Raw genomic sequence first — 19,262 nt, 5'->3', positions numbered from 1 at the left:
TCCTCAGATTCAGAAGAGGTTGAGGATATCCAATCCTTGGATACGGGGGCTTCATCTTTCTTCTGACTCCGAAGAGAATGACATTAAAAGAGCTTTTTTTTCCAGTTGAAGATCTTGATAAACTTTTAAAGGCGATAACAGCCACAATGGGGATAGAGGATGTCAGAGTCAGTCGGTGCAGGATATTATGTTTGGGGGACTACAAACAAGACAGGTCAGATCCTTTCCAGTTCATAAAAAATGTCGGCTTTAATTGAGGAGGAATGGCGTAAACCGAACAAAAGAGTATTTATTTCAAAGAATCTAAAAAGGAAATAGAAACATAGAATGTGTCGGCAGATAAGAACCATTTGGCCCATCTAGTCTGCCCAATATATCTGAATCCTATGAATAGTCCCTGGTCCTATCTTATATGAAGGATAGCCTTATGCCTGTCCCATGCATGCTTAAACTCCTTCACTGTATTTGCAGCTACCACTTCTGCAGGAAGGTTATTCCATGCATCCACTACTCTCTCAGTAAAGTAATACTTCCTTATATTACTTTTAAACCTTTGCCCCTCTAATTTAAAACTGTGTCCTCTTGTGGTAGTTTTTCTTCTTTTAAAAATGCTCTCCTCCTTTACCGAGTTGATTCCCTTTATGTATTTAAAAGTTTCTATCATATCCCCTCTGTCTCTTCTTTCTTCCAAGCTATACATATTAAGGTCCTTTAACCTTTCCTGGTAAGTTTTATCCTGCAATCCATGTACTAGTTTAGTAGCTCTTCTCTGAACTCTCTCTAGAGTATCTATATCCTTCTGGAGATATGGCCTCCAGTACTGCGCACAATACTCCAAGTGAGGTCTTACCAGTGTTCTGTACAGCGGCATAAGCACTTCACTCTTTCTACTGCTTATACCTCTCCCTATACATCCAAGCATTCTGCTGGCATTTCGTGCTGCTCTATTACATTGTCTTCCCACCTTTAAGTCTTCTGAAATAATTACTCCTAAATCCCTTTCCTCAGATACTGCGGTCAGGACTGTGTCAAATATTCTATATTCTGCCCTTGGGTTTTTACGCCCCAGGTGCATTATCTTGCACTTATCCACATTAAATTTCAGTTGCCAGAGTTCTGACCATTCTTCTAGTTTTCCTAAATCCTTTTCCATTTGGCGTTTCCCTCCAGGAACATCAACCCTGTTACATATCTTTGTGTCATCAGCAAAAAGACAAACCTTACCATCGAGGCCTTTTGCAATATCACTTATGAAGATATTAAACAAAATTGGTCCCAGTACAGATCCCTGTGGAACCCCACTGGTAACATGACCTTGTTTTGAATGTTCTCCATTGACTCCCCTTTTCAGATGAGATGGCCGCATATTGGGACAAAGCTCCCAAAATAAATGTCGCCATATCTAAAGAAGCGAAGAAGTCATCCCTTCCGTTTGAAGATATGGGTTCTTTGAAAGATCCTTTAGATAAAAAAAGCTGAGGGATTCTTAAAAGGAGCTTGCGAAGCCTCTGCTTCAGGCCATCTATTGCCTCAACATGCACCGCAAGATCTCTTATAATATGGTTGTCTGATTTGGAAGAACAGCTACAAAACAAAAGTCCTATAGGGGATATACTGGCCAGCAGAAGTTGCAATAACACCTGTACAAGCGTCATAGACACCTGTTCAGGCCATTTTACTCCCTGGAAAAAGTCTAAGACGTACCAATATGCCTTAGACTTTTCCCTGCCATTCATCAGTGCCGTGAGCGCTGTGAACGTCACGGGCAGCGATGTGGCTGCTGCCTGAAACAACCAATGAGAAAGCTCCTTACAGTAAGGAGCTTAGTGATTGGTCAGTTTTAGCAGGCTGCCGGAGCTTATGGCACTCCGCTCTGAAGTAAGGAAGGAGGTGCACGCGATCGTCACTGGCGGGGTAAGTGGCCTTGCTGCAGCGCCTTGTTTTAACTTGTTCAGCCTCACATGCTGTATGAGCCTAATCCGGCTATAAACACATATGGATATGTGAGCTATAGCGGTGCTCGTCCGCGGTGTGCGCCCTGTCAGGGACCAGCCCTGCTAGTAGTAACTGTTCGGTAACGCCACATTTCGCACAGGTTACCCATAAGTGGCGGCCGGCAGCATGGTGAGTGTTGTCACCGACAACGTTTCAGTTTCCCGCCCTTATCTGTAGTATACAGCTCCTAATGTGCAGGCAACGTGCGTCATGAGGACTGAGCAATACAGTACAGCTGTTACCTATAGCAACCGGAGACAGCCTGTTCTGTTATTAGAGGAAGCAGCCACAGTCTGTTCATAAGTCATAACCCCATCAGCCACATTACCCCCAGAACAGGACAAACCCTTCAAACCTCATAAAACCTCAGCGCAACAGTGACCCTCAACTATTTGAATTACTGTAACTTTCGTACTCCTCATCGGTTGAAAATACTCCTCAAAAATAGTAATAGGAGTATTTTTAGTCTTCCAGAAAAAATGTAGCGCAACCTCTGCTGGCCAGTCTTCCGACTATTAAAAAAGCGGTGGATTTTTTGGCAGACGCTTCTGCGGATGCTATAAGATTATCTGCTCGCGCGGCAGGATTAACATTCTGCTCACAGAGCATTATGGTTAAAAAATTGGAGTGGCGATCTCCAGTCAAAGAAAAGGTTATGTGCAATACCCTGTGAAGGGGAATATTTATTTGGGTCAGCACTGGACGATTTGCTGGAAAAAGTAGCAGACAGAAAAAGTTTCCAGCACAAAGTGTTTTTTTTTTTCTAGAGAAAAGTCGTCGCCCTTTTTGCTCCTTTCGGACCAATAGAGAAGAAAATAAAGACTGATCTTTCAAAGCTAGATCCCAAAGGGAAGGAGGAAGAGGTTTCTTCTTAAACAAGCAGGTTAGAGGAGAGAAGAAAACGGGTCAGCAATGATGCCGGGGACCATGTAGAAGGAAGACTGAAAGAGTTTCTTCCTGTATCGACCAAAATTTCCAGCAGTCCTTCCTTGGTCTCTGGACACTTTGAGTCAGGGATTAAAAATTGAATTTCGTTCAACTCCCCCTTCAAGATTCGTAATTACAAGATCAACACAAAAGGAAGGAAGGATATAGTATCAGAAGTTCTGTGCTTAATAGGAAAGGAAGTTTTGGCACCAGTACCAGAGGGTCAAGAAGGAAAGGGGTTTTAATCTCCTCTTTTCTTAGTAAAAAAAACAGATGGTTCTTTCAGAACCATAATAAATTTGAAGAGACTAAATCGGTTCCTTTTGCAGAAAAAGTTCAGAATGGAAACTATCAGGTCGACAATAAACTTATTATTTTCATAATGTTTCATGACCGTACTAGACTTGAAGGATGCTTACCTTAATGTTCCAATCCATCAGGAACACCAGAAATACCTAAGGATAGAGATAGGAGGGGTAATGAATCACTGGCAGTTCCAAGCCCTTCCTTTTGGTCTAGCGATGCCTCCAAGAGTATTCACCTAGGTGCTGGCGGAGATGTCGGCACATATTTGGGAGAAGGATATTTTGTTCATTCCCTATCTCGACGATTTTCTAATTGTAGCAGGAACGGAGATGGCTTGCAGAATAGCAGTTCAAGAGGTAATTCAGACCCTGAAGAAATTGGGATGGATCAAAGACAGAACCTCTTCAACGCCAGCAGTTCCTAGGGCTAATCTTGGACTCCAGAGACCAGAATTGTTTTTTGCCTGAAGAGAAGATAGTCAACATAATGCAAAAAATACAGAATTTAATAGATCATCCACAAATTACGTTAAGAAAAGATATGTCGATCCCGGGGAGTTCAACTTCCTGCATCCCAGCAGTCACATGGGCCCAGTTTCACGCAAGAGATCTTCAGTGGGAGATTCTAGAGGCCTGGCAGAAGGGGAACCAAACTCATAGAAATGAAAATAAAGATCTCTACCCAGACCTTGCTCAACCTTAGATGGTGGTTGGAAGCAGACAATCTGAACCAGGGACTTCCATGGTTAAAGAAGGATTTGGTTTGTTTAAAGGGACACTGACAGGCCCAAAAAGCATATTTAGGGGTATATATGACAGTATAGGTCTTATAAAGGGTATTAGAATCATCTAAGTATGCCCCCTGTCCACCTCATAAATACAGTAATCTGTATTTATGAGGGGCGGTGCTCCATATCAACTTGCGCCCAGCCAGCCTCGCCACAACTGCCGTTTGAAGCGCCGCCCAGCTCATCAATATTCACTGAGCTGGGCGGCTACTCTGAAGCGCTGTACTAGTGTCCCCGGCCATCTTCAGCGCATGCGCATAAAGCAGACGCGCGATGCGATCCCGGCCAGTGAGGGTGCCGGGCACATGCGCTGAAGATGGCCGGGGACACTAGTACAGCGCTTCAGAGTAGCCGCCCAGCTCAGTGAATATTGATGAGCTGGGCGGCGCTTCAAACGGCAGTTGTGGCGAGGCTGGCTGGGCGTAAGTTGATATGAAGCACCGCCCCTTGGGCAGATTAAACACCAGGAAAGCAGGTTATAAAACTTCAGATTACTGTATTTATGAGGCGGACAGGGGGGATACTTAGATGATTCTAATACCCTTTATAAGACCTATACTGTCATTTATACCCCTAAATATGCTTTTTGGGCCCGTCAGTGTCCCTTTAACAACAGACGCAAGTCCCTGGTGCTGGGGAGCCCACATTCAGAATTGTTCCTTGCAGGGGTGTTGGGAGGAAACTCTCTAAAGAGAGCTTCTTCCAATATGAAAGAATTGATGGCGGTGAAATATGCGATTCTAGGAACCCTGCCATTGTGTATAGACAAAGATTTGAGGATAATGTCAGACAATACAACGGTAGTGTCTTACATAAACAAGCACTGGGTGGACCAAGAGTCAGGATTTGATGCTAATACTCAGTTCCATTTTCCAGATGGTAGAACAGAAATGCAGGTCAATTTCAGCAGTCCACATCAAGGGGAAAGAAAATATTCAAGCAGACTTTTTGAGCCGTCATCTAATTTCCCAGGAGGAATGGTGTCTGGATTCCGGGATATTCAATCAGATAGTAGACATCTGCGGTCTTCCTTGTATAGAACTTTTTGCCACAGGAAAGTGGAAAGTTTTTTTTTACCTGTCTTCGGAGAGATCCCCCTGTGGGCTGGATGCCTTTCTCCACAGGTGGGATTTTCATCTGGCCTACGTCTTTCCTCCAATTCCTCGCGTGCTAAAGAAGGTCAGGGAGGATCAGTCGAGAATAATATTAAATGCCCCGTTTTGGCCAAGAAGGCCATGGTTCATGTGGCTGATAAGATTGTCGATTTCAGATCCTTGGGTAATCCCAGCAACTCGCGGTCTTCTCTTTCAGGGTTCGGTATTCCATGCTCAGGTGGACAGTCTCCACCTGACAGCTTGGAACTTGAAAGGCAGCTTTTAAAAAACAGGTTTTTTTTCTACTTATCTGACTAACACCCTTTTAAAAAGTAGGAAGGTAGTCACTATGTCAGTTTACGCTAGAGCCTGGCAAATTTTTTTGTCCTTTGCAGATCTGCAGTTTAATAACCTTCCGGTCTCTTCCCCCCCCCCCGTTTAAATAAATTACTAGAATTTCTTCAGAAAGGGTTAGAGTTGGGTCTTTCTCCTAGCGCTTTAAAGATACAGGTTTCAGATTTATCGGCCCTCTTTAATGAAGCTTCCAATACCTGGATTATTATTATTATTTATTGTTATTATAATTTTTTTTTTTTTTAAAGCCCTTTCCAGATGTTCTCTTAATGTTTCCCCAAAGGTAGCCCTTTGGGATTTAAATCTGGTCCTGCAGGCTCTTACAGTTTCCCCCTTTGAGCCCATTCATCAGATCCCTATTAAAATCTTGTCGCTTAAATTATGTCTGTTGGTGGCCTTACCATCTTCCCGTAGAATTAGTGAGCTTCAGGCGATCACCATCAATCAACCTTACACTTTCATTCTACATGATAGTCATCATTAAACCTGACCCTGCATTCATTCCAAAAGTGGCCACAAAATTTCATAAATCCCAGGAGATTATTCTTCCCTCCTTTTATGATAATCAGTCTTCAGAAAAGGAAGATGTCTTATTCAGTATTTAAGTGAGAGTAAAGATTGGAGGAGGTCCTCCTCGTTATTTGTTCTTTTTCAGGGGAGAAATAAAGGACATCAAGCTTCCAAAAAGACTGTGGTGCGATAGATTACTTCTGCTATATCCCTGGCATACTTATCTTCGGCGAAGGAGCCTCCTGAAAATCTCCATGCACACTCTACCAGGGCTATCTCTACATCTTGGGCTGAGAAAGCCGCAGTTTCTATTGAAGATATCTGTAGAGCAGCGGTCTGGTCTTCTCCTTCTACTTTCTTTAATCACTATCGGTTGCAGTTAAATTCTCCATCTGATTTGTCTTTTGGATCTAAGGTGCTTTCTGCGGTTATCCCACCCTAAGTTTCCTTGGCTCTTTCTCTCTCGTGGTGCTGTCGTGGGTGAGGGGTAAAATGAAGATTACTTACTTGGATTTTCCTGAACCCACGACGGCCCCCCTATTTTTCCCTTCCCTCTTTTTTTGGGAGTTAGTGGTTTATTCACAGGTGTTGCAAACTAACTTACGCAGCGGAGTTCCTCAAATCCTTGGAAACGTCATACTGGAGGCAGAGAGGAGTCTCCGCCTTTTTGTACCTCAGGTTTCCTGTCTTTGGGGGCGGATCCATCCTCTCTCACTGTGATGTCGTGGGTTCAGGAAAATCCAATTACCCATAAGTAATCTTCATTTTCTCGACTTGACCACAAAGAATAAAACTTGGGATTCATAATAGTTTTAATGAAGCGAATGTAAATAAATTAATGCAGCTTCGGGGTTGCAGATTTTGTGGCTTAACAGTCCACACAAACATCACTGACAGCACTGTACAATGCATGTGAACAGGCAGAGAAGGACTGGCCATAGACCCTACAGGGAAATTTCCCGGTGGGCTCATGCTCATGGGGCCACCCAAGACCTCCTTGCAATGCTGCCATTAGCCAGGTACATAATGATCTGATGCTCTGAGCTTTAATTAACGCTCGGAGCATCCATGTACATGGCTGGCGGCCATAGGTGTCCTCCCAAATTAAATTGTATTGTTGCTCTCGGGATGGTGATAAGGTTGAATACTACAGCGGGGTACGGGAGCTCATGGCTCTCTGCCCTGCTGTTCATCCTCATAGGACACAGGCTACTATATGAGAAAGCATACAAATGGTGCAGCGACGTAGGCCAGTGGCCTGCACTGGAGACAACGTCTTGGAACTTAACATAACTCGTGTAATATTTTTCGTCATTCCTTGGCCGTTTGGGGAGCATTTTTGTGCTGCTGGAGTAGGGCTACTTTCACGAGTGCGCTACAGCCTTCCAGCAGGCTGTGCCGGTGTAGAATGCTGCAAGCAGCGCTTTCTGTCTGACCGATTTCTAGGCATATTTGCCAGGTTGTGGCTGGATCTCCACTGGACCCCATTGTAGTTAATGGGGCCGTCGGGCATTCCAGTAACATTTTCATTTGTACCACTTTGGGGTACATAGTACTTTTTGATTGCTCAGTATTATGCTTTTTGTAAGGCGATTTTATTTATTTTTTTATTTTTTTTACAGCATTTACCTGAAAGGGTAGACCGTTAGAAATGTTATAGAGCAGGTCATTACAGATGCAGCAATACCAATTATGTCTATTTTTACATTTTTGTTTACAATCTTACATTTTCTGCCATGCCATTTTCTGAGAGCCCTTTTTTTTTTTTTTTTTCATCAATTGTCCTGTGTAGGGGCTAATTTTTTGGCGCAATAAGGTGGTAACTTTGTGGGGCACATAGTACTTTTTGATCGCTCGCTACTACACTTTTTGTAAGCCAAAGTGACCAAAAAATTGGCTGCGTATTTATTTTTTATGGCGTTCATCTGACATGGTAGATCATGTGATATTCTTGTAGAGCTTGTCATTGCTAACGCAGCGATACCTAATTTGTCTATATTGTATATGGCTCGATGAAAGAAAGGGGAACTTTTTTTATTTTTATTTTTTTTTACTTGTTTTTTTTAACACTTTCTTTTAACTTGTTTACACTTTTTATTTTTGTCCCACTTGGGACATTAAAATCTGGGTGTCTGATCTCCTCTACAATGCATTACAGTACATGTAAGAGACCAGCCAGGAGGCTGTGTCGCACAGGCTTCCGTAGAAGGCAAGCCCCAATGACTGTGGAAGGCATCAGGCTGCCTTCCCAGCCATCAGCCCTCTCCCTCCACAAAATTAGTGCATGCTGCAGTCAGCGTTGACTGAGGCATACAAAGGGTTAATGCATCGGCATCTGTCTTCACCAGTACCATCATATACTGTAAGTAACAGCCAGGCCCTTGTGGCTGATTGAGTGGGCGCAGCTCCTGCCCCTGCCCAATCAGGGTGCCATACCTGCACGCTGGCTGTCGGAAAGTTACTTCCCACTGCGCCGCACGTGTACGCGGTTGTCAGGAAGGGATTAAAGAGGTTGTCCAGCCGTTAATATTTATGACCATTGTCAGAGTAGGCCATCGATATTTAATCGGTGGGGGCCAACACGCGGCACCCTTGCCGATCAGCTGTGAGACAAGGAGGTGCCGCTTCCTGGTCCTTACGCTACGCCTCGTCTTCTGTGCAGCAATGCCATTGGGTAATTCCAAGCACTCACTCTATGTGGGCTACTTTCACATTAGCGTTTTCAATTCCGCTATTGAGATCCGTCATAGGATCTCAGTAGCGAAGAAACGCTTCAGTTTTGTCCCCATTCATTGTCAATGGGGACAAAACTGAACAGAACGAAATGCTCCAAAATGCATTCCATTCTGTTTTGTTGCGCCCCCATCCTGGACAGATGTGGTGTGCGGAGCAAAATGGATCCATCCCGACGCACAATGTAAGTCAATGGTGACGTTAAGTCAATAGAAAACAGATCCGTCCCCTATTGACTTTCAGTGGTGTTCATGACAGATCCATCATGGCTATAGAAGACAATAATACAACTGGATCCGTTCATGACGGAAGTATGCGGTGGTATTATTGTAAGGGACGCCATGACGGATCCGCAAAAAACGCTAATGTGAAAGTAGCTATCCGAGACAAAGTGCAGTGTAATGATCAGAAAGCATTGCTCACATGGAGCACTGCCTCCTCTTCAAACCACTGATTGTGATGGGTGCCAGGTGTTAGACCCCTACAGATCAGATACTGATGACCTGTCGTGGCGATAGGTCATCAATATTGAAGCGGATCTGTCACCAGGATCAACCCTGTTAAACCAGGTACATAGCCTGGTAGAGATGATCCTGCAGTTTAACATAATACCTTCCTCCTCTCTGTCGGTGCCACGGTTATTGATGAAATCGTACTTTTATTCCATTGCTGGCAGGCTTTGTCTGTTCCAGCATGACTGTGCCCCAGTGCACAAAGCAAGGTCCATAAGGCTTGGTCGGAGGAGTTTAATATGGAAGAACTTGTCTGGCCGCTCAGTCCTGATCTTACTGGGAGGAATTAGAGCGGAGATTGTGAGCCAGGACCTCTCATCCAACATCAGTGTCTGACCTCCCAAATGTTCTTCTGGATGAATGGGCAAAAATTCCCACAGACACACTCCAAAATGTTGTAGAAGAGAGGAAGCTGCTTTAGCTATTAATGCCTGTGGATTTAGAATGGGATGTGATGAAAGGTCAAGTAGCTGGAATGTGTAATTGTCCCAATATAGTGCATGTAGATAGACCTTAGCATAGAGAGCAGGATGCTTCCAGTGAATTACTACTATGAGAGTGCCCGATCCTGTCACCAGATCACTGTACTTCTAAACGGTCTTTAATACCTGCGGCTGCAAATGTTATTCGGGAGTTTCATAGGGATAGGAACCCCAGCCCTGACACACTCCCCTAAAAGAATATTCCAGTTGTGTTAAGTTATCCGCTATCCACAGGATAGAGGATAACTATTAGGTTGGTGGTGGTCCTACTTCTGGCATCCCCACAGATCACGAGAACAAGGACCCTGCACCCTGTGGAGCCCCCCAAAATGAATGGAGCGACCAGTTAGCCATACGCGCAGCCACTCCATTTCTATGGGAGTTCTAGAGATAGCCGAGCCATCACTCAAGTATTTTTGGCAGTCCCATAGAAATTAATGGAGGGTGGTCAGGCATGCGCAGCTGCTCTCCGCTGACCCTGGGACCCGCACCTATCTGACATTGATGGCATATCCTAGTGAGTTTCTAAGATGAGACAAGCCCTTTAAGGCTTTGTGGTGCAGCATCCATGACCACTACTTAGCTGCTTTATTACGGTCATATTGGTACCTTAACTATAAATATCTATAGTGATATTATGGAAAACGTGATACTGAATGATTTACACAGAATTTCAAGAGCAATTCCAATTTATTTTCCTACTCCCTTTTTTTCTTTTCCAGAATATTTTGAGATCTCCTGCTCAGCTGCCATGTTTTACAGGGCAGACTACTGACATGAAGAAGAGCAGAATATTCCAGCATTGCTGCAACAATCAGAAGCATGGATGAAGAAACTGTTTGTTCCATAAGATAACTGAAGAGACCTCTTGTTGGGTTGTTTCATTTAAATAAGAACTTAGGAAGGAGATTTCACATGGCTGGGGCTATTGCTTCGAGAATGAGCTTCAGCTCTCTGAAGCGGAAACAGCCTAAAACATTCACAGTCAGAATCATTACAATGGATGCGGAAATGGAATTCAACTGTGAGGTAAGGGCAAGCTGGCTCATAAACAGCATCATATAGCCAATAAAAAGATTTCACAACAATTCTTTCGTATCGTGACAAAAAAGTCTAGTGGTAGCCTCGGCCTTAAGTTCCATTTACATGGACCAATGATCAGAAACAACTGAATGTATGGGACAAGTGATCACTTGTCCCATACAGAGGAGATGATTGCTGCATGTGAATGCAGCTTCACCTCCACCAATGATCAAGCAATTAATGAGAATATTTGGTTTGTTCCCGATAATTGCCTGAAGAATCGTCCTGTGTAAAATAACCTTTAAGCTGGCCCATCAGCCAGCGCCTTTTTTTTTAATGTATCCATATAAATAAGGGTACATTTACATGACCGTATATATATTGGAGTCCACATAATACGAATGACGTCTGTGTTGCTTCTGTTTTTTTTTTTTTTTTTTGCAGCCCGGCCCCATTGACTTTAAAGAGGACCTTTCACTTGTATAAGCTATGTGAACTTAGTATGCTGCCATATAGAGCGGCGCCCGGGGATCTCACTGCACTTACTATTATCCCCGGGCGCCGCTCCATTCTCCCGTTATAGGCTCCGGTACCTTTGCTTCTTAAGTTATAGTAGGCGGGTCTTCCCTTGTCCTGTGGGCGTCTCCTTCTCCTAGGCTGTAGCGCTGACCAATCGCAGCTCACAGCCTGGGAGAAAAAAACCTCCCAGGCTGTGAGCTTTGCGCTGCGATTGGCCAGCGCTGCAGCCTAGAAGAAAGAGACGCCCACAGGACAAGGCAAGACCCGCCTACTATAACTTAAGAAGCAAAGGTATCGGAGCCTATAACTGTAGAACGGAGCGGCGCCCGGGAATAATAGTAAGTGCAGTGAGATCCCCAGGCGCCGCTCTATACGGCAGCATACTCAGTTCACATAGCTTATACAAGTGAAAGGTCCTCTTTAATGGGTCTGTGAACTGGATTTAGCAGCCATGTATAAGACAAGTTCTATCTTTTTGCGGAACAGACATATGGATGCAATAAGCACATGGATGATCCATGTGCTTTCCTCATCTGTATGTTTCGTAAAAGTTGTCTTATACTTGGCCGTAAAATACGGTTCACGGACCCATGGAAGTCAATGGGTCTGCAAAAAAAAAAAAACAGATGCATCATGGACGTCTCTCGGACATCATCCTTACTTTGTGTGTCCGTGTTTTGTGGACCTCAAAATACAGTCATCTGCATTCACCCTAGGTTCTTGTTTTTTGCAGGATAAATTTTATTTTTTTGTGACACTTATTGATAAACGGGATTCTCCGAGATATTTTTGAGGACCTATCCTCAGGATAGGTCATCAAGATCAGAATGGCGGGGATCTGACACCACTACAGATTGGCAGGTTGTTTACCAAGCTCGCCATCAACGTTAGCAGGTGTAATTACAGGAAGCCGTCCCATTCACTTCTATGAGCCGCCCCATGGAAGTGAATGGGACGGCTTGTAATTACACCTGCTCACCTCTGCGATTACGACGGCGATCAACCAGCTGATCGGTGGGAGTGCCAGTTGTCAGACCCCTGCTGATATGATATTGATGACCTGTCCCGAGGATAGATCATCAATGTTAAAATCCCGGAAAACCCCTTTAAAGTGGAAGAACCACTAAATTAACTCTTTTAATACACATGTGGGTAACTCCTTCACTTTCCTTTATTCTAGTTTTAATAACTCTAATTTCCTAGCACTACATTAAAAGGCATCTGTCAGCAGATTTGTGCCTGATTGACGGGACCAGGCAGTGTCAATGTCATCACACCTGGCCCTGTCATTTAAAGTGCAGAGGGCACAGCAGTTGCAGAGAGAGCTGAGCCTCTAGGTGTAACAGCAAGCCCCCGTTGCTCCTAGAAGCTAATTTGCATATATTAAAACATAATTTTTCTCAGCATTGCATGCACATATGATCATGGGACCTACACAGATGCCTTCAGCTGCCAAGCACACATATAACAGGTCAGCCAGTGTCATAGGTGCAGATCTGCTGATAGATGCCCTGTAACATTCTGTCAGAAAAGGGCTTGTAACACTCATGCAGGGAAATAGATGCTAGCAGCTTTTTGCAAGCCTTTTCTGCTACAAACATGGATGTGTTTTGGATTCAATCCCTGCCCCCATCCTTATTTTGGTACCCAATAACTGTCCTTGGCCAATTTTTTTATTATAAAGATTATGGTTTAAGTGCCATCAAGTATAATTGGCAGTGAGAGTAGCACCCACCAAATTGAATGATTCGAAAGTGAAATGGAATTCCCTAGAAAATTGCTAGCAATAATATGTTCATGTGCATTTGTTATCCTTTAGGTGAAGTGGAAAGGGAAAGACCTTTTTGACCTGGTATGTCGTACCTTAGGGCTTCGTGAAACCTGGTTCTTTGGGCTTCAGTACACCGTTAAGGACACAATAGCATGGTTGAAAATGGATAAAAAGGTAACCTGAAAACAACAGTGTTTATATGGTCATAGTGATTTCAGTTTATGTTCCTGCATATTTTTTAGGTACATTTTTTGTCTTAAAGGTATTGGACCATGATGTCCCAAAAGAAGAACCGGTCACCTTCCATTTCTTAGCCAAATTTTACCCAGAAAATGTTGAGGAAGAGCTTGTACAGGATATTACACAGCACCTCTTCTTCCTTCAGGTACGCATCTTATTGATACAGAAAAAATTGTATAATAATGTATGTTCGCAGTTCTCAGTCTTCTACTCGCTCATGTGTTTTGAATAGGTTAAAAAGCAGATACTGGAAGAGAAAATATACTGCCCACCAGAAGCTTCTGTGCTACTAGCGTCATATGCTGTTCAAGCAAAGGTGAGTTTTCCCTTCAGCTTGCACATTCTGGGGTATTTCCATCTGGTCAGTTCTGTTTCCTGTAATACCTAATGTAAAAATATGAATTTTCCCCAAGTAATCACTTTTCTCAAGCGCCCCATTGTCCTTCTGTTTCCTCTCCACTCTCGTTTGTATTTCTTTGTCTAAGCTTATAGCCATATCACCATGATATAGGAGCCAACCCCTCAGCATGACCAGACCTGTTGAGGAAATCATGATCCTTGCAGCTAGGTTCAGGCTACATTGCTCCCCCAGTTCCACTGCAGCTCTTAGGACTCCCCACGCCAGCATCTGGTTTGGTTCAGGTCATGTGACCGCTGCAGCCAATGACTGGCTGAAGCTGTGATATGTCCCCATGCATCATGTCACTGTGTCACTTGACGTATGGTGGGGATCAGGTAACTAAGGTCTGGACACGTTGGGGGAGGTGGTTGCCTAAAAGGCCACCTGGTGTGAACAACCCCTTTACCATTTTCTATGTCTGATGGCCGGGATCGCTGGAGTGTGCATGCAGAGCAGCTTCCTGTCTTTTCGCCTCTGCAACTCTATAGAGGCAGCTACACTGGAGTTGTACTATAGAGCTGCAGACCAGTTTGGCTGATGCTGCTAAGTGTACTTCATATAGCATCATCAGAAGCACGCATGTTAAGACAACCTGCACATTGACGTCATCAGAGTGCCGCCTGCCTGAACTGTCAATCAAGGCAGATGAGTACTGCATGATGAAGGAGGAAGGGATGGGTTAAAGGGGTTGTCCAAGAGTAAAAAAAGCTCCAACATATGCCAACCTCTCACAATGAATATACTGCAGCTTCTCCCCGTGCGCGTATAAAAATATCTGGTGTCGGAGGGGAGCAGTCAATGGCAGACGGGGACGAGCCTTCCTAGCGTCACCCACAATGCTAGGGGGGCTCGTCCCCCCCCCCTGTCATTGGCTGCTCCCCCCGACATCGGCTCGGCATATGGGGGAGCTTTTCATACTCTTGGATAACCCCTTTAAGGCCTCATGCACACGACCGTTGTGTGCATCCGTGGCCGTTTGCCGTTTTCCGTTTTTTTTCGCGGACCCATTGACTTTCAATGGGTTAGTGGAAAAATCGGAAAATGCACCGTTTTGCAGCCGAGGCCGTGATCCGTGTATCCTGTCCGTCAAAAAAATATGACCTGTCCTATTTTTTTGACGGACAACGGTTCACGGACCCATTCAAGTCAATGGGTCCGTGAAAGAACACGGATGCACACAAGATTGGCATCCGTGTCCGTGATCCGTGGCCGTAGATTGCTTTCATACAGACGGATCCGAAGATCCGTCTGCATAAAAGCTTTTTCAGATCTAAGTTTTCACTTCGTGAAAACTCATATCCGACAGTATATTCTGACACAGAAGCGTTCCCATGGTGATGGGGACGCTTCTAGTTAGAATACACTACAAACTTTGTACAAGACTGCCCCCTGCTGCCTGGCAGCACCCGATCTCTTACAGGGGGATATGATAGCACAATTAACCCCTCAGGTGCGACCCCCCCTCCCCAGTTTGAATATCGTTGGTGGCACAGTGTGCGCCCCCCATCGGGCCCCCCCTTCCTCCCTCTATTGTTAGAAATCGTTGGTGGCACAGTGTGCGCCCACCATCGCCCCCCCCCTCCCTCTATTGTAATAAATCGTTGGTGGCACAGTGTGCGCCCACCATCGGCCCCCCTCCCTCTATAGCAGTAACAACATTGGTGGCAGTGTGCGGCCCCGATCATTGGTGGCAGCGTGGTTCCGATCGGAGTCCCAGTTTAATCGCTGGGGCTCCGATCGGTAACCATGGCAACCAGGACGCTACTGCAGTCATGGTTGCCATGGTTACTTAGCAATAGTACAATAGTAGAAGATTCACAGTTACCTGCTTGCTGCTGCGATGTCTGTGTCCGGCCGGGAGCTCCTCCTACTGGTAAGTGACAGGTCTGTGCGGCGCATTGCTAAAGAACTGTCACTTACCAGTAGGAGGAGCTCCCGGCCGGTCACAGACATCGCAGCAGCAAGCAGGTAAGTATGAATCTTCTACAATTGTACTATTGCTAAGTAACCATGGCAACCAGGGCTGCAGTAGCTTCCTGGTTGCCATGGTTACCGATCGGAGCCCCAGCGATTAAACTGGGACTCCGATCTGAACTATGCTGCCACCAATGATCGGGGGGGGGGTGTGGGAGATGTGGGAGGCCGCACACTGCCACCAATGTTGTTACTGCTGTAGAGGGAGGGGGGGCGATGGTGGGCGCACACTGTGCCACCAACGATTTATTACAATAGAGGGAGGGAGGGGGGGCGATGGTGGGCGCACACTGTGCCACCAACGATTTATTACAATAGAGGGAGGGAGGGGGGGCGATGGTGGGCGCACACTGTGCCACCAACGATTTATTACAATAGAGGGAGGGGGGGGGGTCGATGGTGGGTGCACACTGTGACACCAACGATATTCAAACTGGGGGGGGGGGGTCTGCCCCCTGCTGACTGGCAGCCCTGATCTCTTACAGGGGGATATGATAGTACAATTAACCCCTTCAGGTGCGGCACCTGAGGAGTTAATTGTGCTGATCACGGCCCCCTGTAAGAGATCGGGTGCTGCCAGGCAGCAGGGGGCAGTCATGTACACAGTTTGTAGTATATTCTAACTAGAAGCGTCCCCATCACCATGGGAACGCCTCTGTGTTAGAATATACTGTCGGAAATGAGTTTCACGATGTAGCTCATATACGACAGTATATTCTAACATAGAGGCGTTCCCATGGTGATGGGGACGCTTCAAGTTATGTTCGGGTGTCCGCCTGGCCGTGCGGAGGCAAGCGGATTCGTCCAGACTTATAATGTAAGTCAATGGGGACGGATCCATTTGAAGATGACACACTGTGGCTCAATTTTCAAACGGATCCGTCCCCCATTGACTTTCAATGTAAAGTCTGGACGGATCCGTCTGAGGCTACTTTCACACTTAGAAATGTTTTAACAATATAATGCAGACGGATCCGCTCTGAACGGAGCCACAGTCTGCATTATATGAACGCAAGTGTGAAAGTAAAGGGACTCCTGACTTTACATTGAAAGTCAATGGGGACGGATCCGTTTGCAATTGCACCATATTGTGTCAACGTCAAACGGATCTGTCCCCATTGACTTGCATTGTAATTCAGGACGGATCCGTTTGGCTCCGCACGGCCATCATGTCCGTGGATCCTCCAAAAATCAAGGAAGACCCACGGACGAAAAAACGGTCACGGATCACGGACCCACGGACCCCGTTTTTGCGGACCGTGAAAAAAAACTGTCGTGTGCATGAGGCCTAAGGATGAGCAGGAGAGGGGAGTAACCGTCTAAGGGTCCTTATCCAAACAAGAGTTTGGCTCTGGTGTTTTTTTTTTATAGAAGTAACAAATGCCAGAATAAGCTGTTTTGCCTCTGAGATTTTTGGCACTTTTTTGTGCCCCTTTTTGGCTTGTTTTGCACACAATGTATCTTACCACTAGTGTTTTCTTTCTGGCATTTTTATCCTATAGAGAAGGTGCACCAAAAGCTACAGAATGCAGCATTTTTTAAAAGAAGACACTCAATGAACAAAAACGCCTGTAATGAATAAAAAAAAAACAAAAAAAAAACTGCTTGTGTTTTTACCACAAAAATGCTTCAAAAATTGCCTGCTTAAGGCCTCATGCACACGACCGTTGTGTGCATCCGTGGCCGTTGTGCCGTTTTCCGTTTTTTTTCGCGGACCCATTGACTTTCAATGGGTCCGTGGAAAAATCGGAAAATGCACCGTTTTGCAGCCGAGGCCGTGATCCGTGTATCCTGTCCGTCAAAAAAATATGACCTGTCCTATTTTTTTGACGGACAACGGTTCACGGACCCATTCAAGTCAATGGGTCCGTGAAAGAACACGGATGCACACAAGATTGGCATCCGTGTCCGTGATCCGTGGCCGTAGGTTGCTTTCATACAGACGGATCCGAAGATCCGTCTGCATAAAAGCTTTTTCTGATCTAAGTTTTCACTTCGTGAAAACTCATTTCCGACAGTATATTCTAACACAGAAGCGTTCCCATGGTGATGGGGACGCTTCTAGTTAGAATACACTGCAAACTGTGTACAAGACTGCCCCCTGCTGGCAGCACCCGATCTCTTACAGGGGGATATGATAGCACAATTAACCCCTTCAGGTGCGGCACCTAAAGGGGTTAATTGTACTATCATATTCCCCTGTAAGAGATCAGGGCTGCCAGGCAGCAGGGGGCAGACCCCCCCCCCCCTCCCCAGTTTGAATATCGTTGGTGGCACAGTGTGCCCCCACCATCGCCCCCCCCCCCTCCCTCCCTCCCTCTATTGTATTAAATCGTTGGTGGCACAGTGTGCCAACCACCATCGGCCCCCCTCCCTCACTCTATTGTATTAAATCGTTGGTGGCACAGTGTGCCAACCACCATCGCCCCCCCCCCTCCCTCTATAGCAGTAACATTGGTGGCAGTGTGCGGTCTCAACAGTAGAAGATTCATACTTACCTGCTTGCTGCTGCGATGTCTGTGAACGGCCGGGAGCTCCTCCTACTGGTAAGTGACAGTTCTTTAGCAATGCGCCGCACAGACCTTTCACTTACCAGTAGGAGGAGCTCCTGGCCGGACACAGACATCGCAGCAGCAAGCAGGTAAGTATGAATCTTCTACTGTTGAGACCGCACACTGCCACCAATGTTACTGCTATAGAGGGAGGGGCGGGGGGGGGGGGCGATGGTGGTTGGCACACTGTGCCACCAACGATTTAATACAATAGAGGGAGGGAGGGGGGCCGATGGTGGTTGGCACACTGTGCCACCAACGATTTAATACAATAGAGGGAGGGAGGGGGGCCGATGGTGGTTGGCACACTGTGCCACCAACGATTTAATACAATAGAGGGAGGGAGGGAGGGGGGGGGGGCGATGGTGGGGGCACACTGTGCCACCAACGATATTCAAACTGGGGAGGGGGGGGGGGCTGCCCCCTGCTGCCTGGCAGCCCTGATCTCTTACAGGGGAATATGATAGTACAATTAACCCCTTTAGGTGCCGCACCTAAAGGGGTTAATTGTGCTATCATATCCCCCAGTAAGAGATCGGGTGCTGCCAGGCAGCAGGGGGCAGTCTTGTACAAAGTTTGTAGTGTATTCTAACCTGAAGCGTCCCCATCACCATGGGAACGCCTCTGTGTTAGAATATACTGTCGGATCTGAGGTTCACGAAGTAGCTCATATCCGACAGTATATTCTAACATAGAGGCGTTCCCATGGTGATGGGGACGCTTCAAGTTAAAATATACCAGCGGATTGGAGAAAACTCCAATCCGATGGTATAAAAGAACTCCAGACTTTACATTGAAAGTCAATGGGGACGGATCCGTTTGAAATGGTACCATATTGTGTCAACATCAAACGGATCCGTCCCCATTGACTTGCATTGTAATTCAGGACGGATCCGTTTGGCTCCGCACGGCCAGGCGGACACCAAAACGACTTTTTTTTCATGTCCGTGGATCCTCCAAAAATCAAGGAAGACCCACGGACGAAAAAACGGTCACGGATCACGGACCCACGGACCCCGTTTTTGCGGGCCGTGAAAAAAAACTGTCGTGTGCATGAGGCCTTAAAGTGAGAAAAAGACCACC

General features: G+C 45.8%; 1 protein-coding gene across 2 annotated transcripts in view; it reads left to right on the top strand.

The window, feature by feature from the left end:
- The window catches only part of NF2 (NF2, moesin-ezrin-radixin like (MERLIN) tumor suppressor), a 144,756-nt gene that overhangs the window by 10,143 nt on the left and 115,351 nt on the right, over positions 1 to 19,262 (top strand). For both annotated transcript variants that reach the window (XM_044275278.1, XM_044275279.1), the window contains exons 2-5: positions 10,423 to 10,729; positions 13,062 to 13,187; positions 13,276 to 13,398; positions 13,486 to 13,569. In XM_044275278.1, the coding sequence (XP_044131213.1) occupies positions 10,616 to 10,729; positions 13,062 to 13,187; positions 13,276 to 13,398; positions 13,486 to 13,569 (447 nt within the window). In that variant the 5' untranslated portion in view covers positions 10,423 to 10,615. The remainder of the gene's footprint in view (positions 1 to 10,422; positions 10,730 to 13,061; positions 13,188 to 13,275; positions 13,399 to 13,485; positions 13,570 to 19,262) is intronic.

The sequence above is a fragment of the Bufo gargarizans genome, chromosome 1 (assembly GCF_014858855.1).
Source record: "Bufo gargarizans isolate SCDJY-AF-19 chromosome 1, ASM1485885v1, whole genome shotgun sequence".
Classification (NCBI taxonomy): domain Eukaryota; kingdom Metazoa; phylum Chordata; class Amphibia; order Anura; family Bufonidae; genus Bufo; species Bufo gargarizans.
Note: the sequence above shows the minus strand (reverse complement) of the source record. Positions and strands in the feature narration are given on the sequence as shown.